Raw genomic sequence first — 10,097 nt, 5'->3', positions numbered from 1 at the left:
TGAAAGCGTAAAGGTAGGAATTAGTTATTAATTCTACCTATAATTCCCTTGCCTTATCTACTTGCCATGAGCATAGGAGCTTGGACAAGTTGTGGTCAGCAGCTCAGGTCTTCTTGGTGGTTGTACTGCGTGTGGAACGAATATGAGCATCACTAGGGCATTCTTGCCAATCAAGTATAAAAGTCTACGTATCAGCTCCAGAATTTTCTGAATTATCTCTTACTCCACAATTGTATCATGGAATCCTCAAGTACAATTTATCCAAGCTATGAATGTAACTAACGCAAATATAATTCTTTAACAAAGGTTGCGCATGTTGTAGCATCATCCGTGTATATGCATGGTTGGTAGTATCAGTGAGATCAATTTGGTCTAAAAGGATTACTTCACATTTTAGCAAAGGATGCAAACATTATTCTCGGAATTTAATGGGAATTTCTAGTTTCCGACAAACAAAAAAAGGTCTTATTTCCCAAAAACAAAAATTAGGTTTTGTGCGGTTAAAGCTTCATTCACAACATAGAATCAAAAGTAGGTTAGGATGCAACACAGAAATGTCATGTCGAAGTAAGAGACAAAAGATATTTTCCCTCTAACAAAATCAATCAAAAATGAAAATAATATAAATATTGAACATGCATGGAAAAAAAATTGAAAACAAGAAATAACAAGGAGAAATGAGTAATGAGTAATAAGGCAAAGCACCTTCACTCTCTCCAGCTTGGACACTTGACAGACACACAAAATACAAATACATGACATACATTGTAAGCACATCTTTCGGATTACAACTAACTATACGGTACAAGTATATTGTTTCATGTCAATAAAACTTATACATGATTTATTTTATTAGCACAAATAAAAACTTCAGAAATTATTATTAGCACTCCATGTAAATGTATTATTTTTTCTAAATATAAAAAATTTAAAGCACAAATTAAAAATTCTAAAGTGTTAATAACAATTCTCAAAACTTCTACATTTCTTTCATTTCATTCCCATAAGCTCGTCCCTATCTTTCTCATTCATCTCATCCCAATAATAAGATCTCTTTTTATTAACTTTTTTCTCTTTTTCTCTCTCTTCCCTAAACATTCCAAGCATAAATATCTCGATCGCGCCCCCCCTCATCCGCTACAGAAAGGCAAGAGGAGGGTTACGAGATGGGTCACTCCGACCCACTCATTCCCTCAATCATAACACACCCAACCCCACCATCACCACCTCTCTCTCTCTCTCTCTCTCTAAAATGATCCACAAACAACCGTACACATAAAACCACCTTTTATATATTCTTATTACAAAAACCACTACTTACATTTTACATCCATTCCCACTTCACTCCGACCAGACTAGTCCCATCCTCTCTCTCTCTCTCTCTCTCTCTCTCTCTCTCTCTCTCTACTTCTCTCTCATAAAAAGTTCTTTCTTTTCTCATCTTTTGTCTTTGTGTTCGTTTCTCTGTACATTTTTTATTTCTTTAATCACAAATTATATTTTGTTTCTTTTTTTCTGTTTTCACACCTTAGCCTTTCTCTCTCAATAACTACTACCTGATCAGGCTATATATTACAATTTAAGCTTTGAAATATTATGTCAATGGATTTGATGGCATCTGAACGCGTTTGTTATGTTCACTGCAACTTCTGCAACACCATTTTAGCGGTATCTCTCTCTCTCTCTCTCTCTCTCTCTCTCTCTCTCTCTCTCTCTCTCTCTCTCTCTCAGTCATGTCCTTAATTATTCATTTCTAAGGTTTATTTGTGCCATTTATTTTAACAGCTGAATTGACCAATATCCGGGCTTTCGTTATTTTAGCTTTCAGATCAAGAATGAATTTGATTCGTCATGTCCCTCTATGCACCCGAAAATAAAAACTTACTTAAAGTGCAGAAGAATATATAATGGGGTTTTTGTGAATATATAGAACAATTTTGGTCCTTAACCGACTACTTAAAATGCCCTTTTCTGGTTAAAGTTTAAGTACTCGAATTGACGCCAAGAATTGCGAATTCTTGTGATTCATATGGAATTGATCAAAGAATCTGTCTCCTACCTTATATTTTATGAAGAAATCTACCTGGGTTTTGGCCTGCAGGCCTCCAAGTACATGAAAATAATAAAAAATGAAAAAATCATTTTATGAACGTCAAGATCGACCAGTAGTTGTAGAATTGCAATCGACCCCATAAAGAGTTAGGTGGATTTATAACAATAACAAAAGTGAGGGAAGATTGCTTCCGGCTAAAGATAGCAAACAAATCTCCTGAATGTTTTCCGCTGCGGGATTCTCATGGCCATGAACTAGGGCAACAAGTAGCTAGGTTATTAGCTAGGGTTGAAGTTTCAGATCCCAAGCTATATATGCCCAACTTTGTGCACATTCCTACTCCTTACTTATAATCTCTCTCTCTCTCTCTCTCTCTCTCTCTCTCTCTCTCTCCCCCTCCCTCTCGATGAATAAATGTGATCCAGTTGTTACATATTTCAGGTTCTTCATACCAATGTAGTACAGAAGGCGCCTTTTCCTTACCTTTTCCTTACTCTTTACAAACACCTGTGAATATAGTCTGAGGAACGGAGTGAGGGGGAGAGAGAGATAGCGCCAAGGCAGCAGATAGTGCTTCTTGTTTCTTCTTTGTTTCATCATAGGGTGTCTCTGATAAATAAGCCCTTTTAAAATTATTTCCTTTTTTTTCTTTTTCCTTTCTGAACTCTATGTATTGTGATTGTTGAGAAAATATATATACGGAAAATGACGATGTTAAACACTAGAGAGTTCACTGCAGAATGTACAGTGGTTAAATTAATGTAGTTGATGATGATGATGATTCGGCCCTCTTGCTTTAATCATGAGTAGTTATGTTTGATAGTGAAGAAGAGTGAGTGGATAATCCTGCTGGTCATGGCCTTTAATGGTTTCCGTTCCCGTCAAGTCGCTTTCTTTCGTCTTCTCTCTCTCTCTCTTTCTCTCTGTGTTGATACACTGAACTATTTCTTTCTATCTTTTATCATCTTCCTTGCGGGTGTGTCAGGCAGAAAAGCCAGAAGGGGCACCGAAAGGATAAAAAGAAAAAGAATAGCATCTCTATGTGCGCGTGTGAGTTTCTGTGTGTCTGCGTGTGAATCAGTCAGAGAGAGAGAGAGATGGTTTATGTGTGTGTGTGTCTTAACTCTTAGGTAATTAAATGAAGGGGGCCAAGAGACCTTGCAGTTATTTTCTCATGTGTGGTTTGAGATCAATTCTGCTCACGTACTTTGTTAATTTGAGAAAACAGGTTTTCAGATGCATTTGGACATTTCATCCTTCTCCTTGTTCTTCTTCTCCTTCTCATCATCATCTTTGTCTTTATAACTGGATTATTCGTCCTCATATCGCTGATGCGTGTCCTATGTATCGCTGTTTTCAATTGATAGAGTTCTTCATAATGAGATCATATGACTATAAATGCAATCTGGTTTTTTCTTATACAGGATTTGTTTCTGTTTTATGAATTAAGGTTTGATTTTTTGTTTGGTCAATAGGGTTTAGTTACGATCATATGATGGTTACATTAACGCCTTTGAGTGCGTGTGCGCGAGAGAGCAAGAAATAAAGATTCACGTGCCAACAAATTAAACTAGAAATCAATCAACATGATATTAAGCATTAACTAATTTAACCTAGCTAGAATCTCACATTTATTAGTAGTATACTGGTTACTTTTATTTTTCTTTTAAGAAGAATAAATTAAGCATTTAGGTAATAATTTACTGTACCTCCTACATTATACACGTATCGATAACTGAATCGAATAGTGCAGGTGAGTGTTCCATGCAACAGTTTACTGAATATGGTGACGGTGAGATGTGGGCATTGTGCCAATCTGCTCTCTGTTAATACCGGAGGTTCCCTTCAGTCGACTACCATTCCTCCTCAAAATCCTCAGGTACTCATATATTAATTATTAATTTAAATGTATGTGCATTTTTCTCTGCAAATGATGGATTGCCGTGCACTCGAAGTTCAAACCCTATAATTCTTTTAGTATAAATTAGACTAGTACCATTGTTTGTAAGAAAATTACAAATATGTGCATTTTGCTCTCCTTTTCTTAGGTAACAATATACAATATTTTTTCTGACTCGGATTCCCTAAATTTCAACATGGAATTTGATTGGGGTGTATGTGAACAAGGTAGTTTTATGTGCAAGTGTGGGAGTGAATTTATTCATGATAAGTTAATTAAGGATTAGACACAGTGATTTTTAGTTTTTCAAGAAGTATTAAAGATCGAGCAGTGATTATTCAACCATTGCCAACTCGATATGATGTATTTCTGTGTTGAGTGTGTCTCTGAAATCTCAATTCAAGTTCATTTCGAGCCAACTGTGATTTGACTGATATATATTAATGTAATTTAATTATTTTTTGGTTAATAATTTATTAACGAAAGTTACAGAAACAACACCTGAGCTCCGAGGATTCAAATACAAACTGCGGATCGTCGTCCTCGTCGTCATCATCATCCAAATCCAACAAGTTTGGTCATGCATTTGAGTCTCTAGAGCTTCATGAACAACCTAGAGTCTCTCCCATACTCCGTGAGTCTCTCACTCCCTCTCTCTCTCTCTCTCAAATTGAATAAACAATTTTTTCAGTGTGAACATAATACAAGCACTTAAGCTATATGTCATTAATTATATAAGTGAAAGGGACACTTGAAAAAAACAATAAAAAAATAAAAATCTTTCCTCCACTTGTATAATAAAATATGGCGTATTGCGCCATATTCTAGACACGTTGAAAAATCTCTTGCCCCCTCGTCTAACACTTAATGTCTCATACCAAATGTTAATTGCAAAACCAACTACCTAGGTTAATAAATTATCTTGTGATAGCTTTGAACAACGTACGTCTCCACACAATTAGAAAAAAAAGTAAATAACCAGGCCAAATCACCCAATATACTTCAAAGTGATCATGTTCTAATATCATTTATTTAGGTTAGTTGAATGTGGTCCATCCTGTACAACCGAGTGGAGTACTCTATGTGCAATTTAAACTTGGTTTCAAATAGAAATATCAATTGTATAATAAAAAAAATATCTAAAACCATTTAGTTTGAATATAAAAGCTTCATGCAAACACCATTTACAAGTGCTCAATTAGGGATTTGTCCTCATCTCCTCATGGGCCATCCATGATGGTGACCTTTCATAGCAGATTTCAGTACCCGTAAATTAATGGATAGCAACGTCCTAGAAACTGTGCTCACGAGGATTAATACTTTCACATTTTAACACAATAACTATTTCAGAAAATAAATTAATAGGTTGCACTTTTGAAGTGTGGAATCTAGCTATATATATATATCATTGGAACGAGGTGCAAAGTATTTTAGCTAGCTAGCTCGATCGAATGATGTAATTTTGTCCTACCGCCCACTGCCTACTGGTTTCATGGGAAGCATTTGCACAATGTATTATATTCTCAAAATAAAACAAATTTCTTCAAACTAATTGTTTTTGCATACATATATGATAGCACCAGAGAAAAGACAGCGGGTTCCCTCAGCATATAACAATTTTATCAAGTAAGTTTACTTTTAATCGTTGTTTTTGTCACACATTTTGTTGCTACAAGTTATCGATGAGGGTAATATTATCATTAAGAGATGAAATTACCCTTGAAGATGAAATACTGATAAGATAATTAATTTAATCTCTCTCTGTCTCTGCAGGGAGGAGATCCAAAGGATTAAAGCTAGTAACCCTGACATTAGTCATAGGGAAGCTTTTAGCAAGGCAGCTAAAAATGTAAGTTACGGGTTGATAACATAGCAGCCATCATGTCTCTCAGAATTTTCATATTTCATATGGGAGGCCTATTAGCTCATTATGATATGGTAGGACTATCAAGTTATAATTTGGTAGTATATATTAGAACCAACAAGTTGATCCATACTACGTTATAGTAAGGGATGATTTGATTCTTCCCGATCGAGAACCGATGTAAGTATTTCATCTATAAGAATATAAATCAATCTTTGGCCTACATCATAATAATAAGGGTGTGCTATCCACACACCCCTTTTTACTTCTCATATACCCTTCTAATTTTCGGCCGTCAGATCGGATGAATTGAAGAAAATCAAAGGACTAAAATTAACAAGGCCAGAGTGTGTGAGAAGTAAAAGGGGTGTGTGGATAGCACACCTCTACTAATATATGGCTCTTGAAAATAACTTAACAGTCATACAATATATCATAATAATTGAGAACTTCAAAGAAAATTCTGTCAAAAAAAATACTAATCATACAGGAGTGTGCAAATATGGTATGACTAACCAATCAAAGAACAACCTACAGGTTATGTACCGAAACTCGAAAAGGTTGCTAAACATGCCTAAAATTTTACACTTTGTTATTATAAAATATAAATGAATGTTTTGGTTTCATCACTTGGGTGGTTGAATACATGAACATATAGAAACAGGGAATATTAAAATCTTACTTCATATAGACGAAGGCTTCAAAAAAAAAAGTTTTAAAAGTTTAATAGGTCAATAAATAATTTAATATTTCAGCATAGGTTGATGCTCATTTCATTTTCTAGTAATTGAAACAATATTCCTGTCCAACTAAGTTCAATATGACTTGTTAAAATTTCACTTCATTGACATCTTACAATATGATTGACCCAATAGTTTAAATTAAAAATATTTTGTGACCTAAAAATGACCCCGGGGTTAAAGAGGAAACTCACGGTTTGACAAGTCCTTGGAAAAATAGGATCCTCTACTTGTGTTTGCTTTTATCATGCTTATATAAAAAAGAACTACTTGTTTCTAGATTTAAGGGTTATGTATTTTGAGTTTAGGGTTTAGAGTTTTGTTGAAAAGCAATTTAATGAAAGTATAATGCATAATTTAGGCATAAGCTGATTAGTACTATACAAACTTCAAAAGCCAAAGTAGAGAAGACTTGCGTTGCGTGGGGAATGTTAGTGATTTCCCACTATATTCAAATTGTTATTACTGGTAATATTTGAAGTTATGGAAGTAGGGATTCTTCCAGTTTCATATAAGTTTCTCCTCCTAGCCTTAAATAGTCGAAACTATCACTAATACTAACAAAAGGAAATTAAGGTCGATCAACATACAAATTCTGTTAACAAATGATTGAATTTTTTTTTTCTTTTTTTGCAACTGTTTTTGGCACTTCAAAAATCTTGTTATACACTTTTCAAGTGCATTTTTCTATCTAATTATAGAAAGTTTGGAGTGTAAAATGTATATTGAAATACCAATAACAATTCCCTTTTGTTAATTTAACTTAATTAATTCTATAAAAAGCCAAAGGTAAAATCAGCTCAGCAAGATAATAAAAGATCAAGCTCTCAAAGTAACTTATCCATGGACTTTTGCAATTTGAAGATTATAAGTGTACTTATGCAAAACTGCATGTGAAATTTATTTATGATAGTAACATATACAAAACAAGGATGGAGATTGGATTTTATGTGGATTGCCTGTCAGTAATTAGCATCCGAGTCCTGACGATTTATAACAAATTAAGTGTGTGAAGTCAAGACTGCAAATTTCCTTGATGGTTAAGGTGGCAAGAAGCACGGTTAATGATTATTTTGATTAAAAGTTAGGTTAATGTTATTTATATGTGCAAGATTTGGATCAGTACATCCAAAGGACAAGATTTTAGCAATTGTTTATTAACACAAGTGTCCCCATATTGGAGAAGTAAATATCCATTACATTAAGTGGCCGGTAGCTCGCCTTAAAATTGCATTGAGACATTTTGTAAAAGTTTCATTCTGTTTTTGGGTTTTTTTTTTCATATGGAAATTACTCATTAACTCGAAGATAAAAGTACATTCAACTCAGACTTAATAAATGTAGAGAGCTTGGTGGCTCAACTTCAAATAAAGGATGATCTGAAGAAAGTGCGGCTCTAGCAATGGAATAAGCTATTCATTATTACCTTCTCTAGGACAAAAGGAAAGGTCTCTAAATCAAAAAAAAAAAAAAAATATTTAAGCACAGCTTTAGCCTTCTCATTGTCCTCAACCAGGATATAGAAGTTAAAGTCCTTCTTGCCACACCGCATGAATGGCGTTCTGAGCATCACCTTCAACTTGATTATATATGTATTAGGGTTTAGGCTACTTAGACTTGCTTCTACAATTAATATTGATATGTTCTTTTAGCTTATCATACATACTTTTTTGGTTACATTGGAAGGTTTCAAACCCTTGACCTAGCTTATTCCAATCCACCCTCAACACTAGACTAACCCCAGTGGTTTAGGCTCATACTTTTATTTATCAATATTGAAGTAGGATTGAGTGGCCATCAATATGCAGATATATGTTCTAATTAAGTTCCAACAGCTGACAATCTTTCAGACATATGCGGCTACATTATATACCATTATACTAATTAATTTCACTTTTTCTTCCTTTAATTAATAATATATCGAAGCAAGATAGTAGTAGTATAAAGGTCACCAAATAATTTGATTTATAAACATGAGTACAAATTGCAGGCATCCTCATTGTACAAAGTATCACACTCTTTTAATAGAGTCTGCAGTATGAATTATGTGCATTTTTATTAAACGATGTGCAGTATGGAATTACGTGCAGTATTAAGGGTAATTAGAGAGAATACATTTATGATACAATGTGAATGTGCTAGTCAGAATAAAACCTATATATATCAACTGAGAAAATGGTCGTTTGTGTTGCAGTGGGCACATTTTCCCCACATTCACTTTGGATTAAAGCTGGATGCCAACAAGCAACCAAAGCTAGACCAGACTTTTGCAGGAAAGGGGACTTAAAAGTCTAATGGCTTGTACTCAAACAAACTGGTATACAAAAAATACCCCCTCCCGTGAGAAGTACCTGCAGGCTTCTCTCCCTCTATATGTATGTATGTATGTATGATGCAATTACTTGAACATATTGAGGTTGATGAAGTCTCCTGATCCTGTAGCTAGGAAACCTCTTTAGAACCTCACTTTTTGTTTACTACCTATAACTACGTGTTTAAATTGATTTTCCCTAACTGTCTATGAAGCAAATACTACTCCTGTGATTCGTTCAGGTTGAACATATTTTAATCTTTTAAGTAAACAGTTAAATATGCGTTTGTTGGATTACAAAGCATACTCTCTCTCTCTCTCTCTCTCTCTCTCTTGGTGGAAGGACCACAAAAAAATTAGATCAAGGTTCTAAAAGACGCTAGGCGCCAGTCGGGCGGCGGGTTAGGGTCTAGCGCCTAGGCGGGGGGCCTAGGCAGCCTAGGCGGACTAGGCGGATTTATGTAAATATATTATATTTCGTGTAAATAATGTCAGTTTATACTTAAAATATAAACAATTTCATCATAAATATAAAATAGAATGACATATATATTATGAAGTATTGAAACATAGTGAAAACATAGTAAACAAACATATATTGTGTGTTCATTTAAGTCTACAACAAGTCTCTTACAATTTATTGAAAAAAATAAAATGCAAAATGAAAGTTATCTATTTTTTGTCTAAGTGAGTCGCAACCTAGGCAGGTGCCTAGGCGGGTCTGGATAGGCTAGCTAGGTGCCTAGGCGGTCTAGGCGGGTGCCTCAGCAAGTCTAGGCATCATTTCTTAATTTTCAAACGCTTAGGCATTAATCGGGGCCATGATTAGCCGCCAAGTGCCTAGACGGCACTAGGTGAGGATTTTTAGAACAGTGAATGTGATATTCATGCATCTGGGAATCCACCCGGAGGACCACAGGTTAATACTCATCAATATGTTTGGCTGTTTATAATTTTACAACCAGCTTATCAGTACTGTATTCGAGCTGTCATGACTAAAGCAACATGAGGTAGAGAGAGAGAGAGAGAGAGAGAGATGCCACTATTCATAAGATATATAGATGATGCAAACGTTCTTGCATGTTTCACCCGTCTTTTACTCTGAGAGAGAGAGAGAGAGAGAGAGAGCTCAGATAATTATTAATATCTTTTTTTTATTTTTAAATGCACATACAGTGAGTTGTCGTTTCATTTGATCAGATTCATAATTTTCATATTGGAAAATTTAG

General features: G+C 34.8%; 1 protein-coding gene across 4 annotated transcripts; it reads left to right on the top strand.

The window, feature by feature from the left end:
• The first annotated feature begins 1,141 nt into the window (after positions 1-1,141).
• Positions 1,142-9,169, top strand: LOC137741382 (putative axial regulator YABBY 2). Of its 4 annotated transcripts, none has more exons than XM_068481101.2 (6): positions 1,142-1,668; positions 3,807-3,932; positions 4,446-4,587; positions 5,531-5,579; positions 5,727-5,802; positions 8,752-9,169. In XM_068481101.2, exons 1-6 carry the CDS (start codon positions 1,597-1,599, stop codon positions 8,842-8,844), a joined length of 558 nt encoding a protein of 185 aa, XP_068337202.2. In that variant the 5' UTR covers positions 1,142-1,596; the 3' UTR covers positions 8,845-9,169. The 4 variants fall into 4 exon arrangements, with proteins under 4 accessions (XP_068337202.2, XP_068337201.2, XP_088536212.1 ...); XM_068481100.2 differs by having other exon boundaries at positions 4,440-4,587; XM_088680086.1 differs by lacking the exon at positions 1,142-1,668 and adding an exon at positions 3,132-3,281.
• The last annotated feature ends 928 nt before the right edge of the window (positions 9,170-10,097 follow it).

Source organism: Pyrus communis, chromosome 11, assembly GCF_041283825.1.
Source record: "Pyrus communis isolate YQ-2024b chromosome 11, ASM4128382v1, whole genome shotgun sequence".
NCBI classification, from domain to species: Eukaryota; Viridiplantae; Streptophyta; class Magnoliopsida; order Rosales; family Rosaceae; genus Pyrus; species Pyrus communis.
Note: the sequence above shows the minus strand (reverse complement) of the source record. Positions and strands in the feature narration are given on the sequence as shown.

Bases quoted from the DNA above. Each gene is read 5' to 3' on its own strand.
- LOC137741382 (XM_088680085.1), top strand. From the start codon at position 3,192: ATGAAGGGGGCCAAGAGACCTTGCAGTTATTTTCTCATGTGTGGTTTG. The intron at 4,588-5,530 runs GTGAGTCTCTCA...CATATATGATAG, and splicing joins TAGAGTCTCTCCCATACTCC to CACCAGAGAAAAGACAGCGG. The intron at 5,580-5,726 runs GTAAGTTTACTT...CTGTCTCTGCAG, and splicing joins GCATATAACAATTTTATCAA to GGAGGAGATCCAAAGGATTA.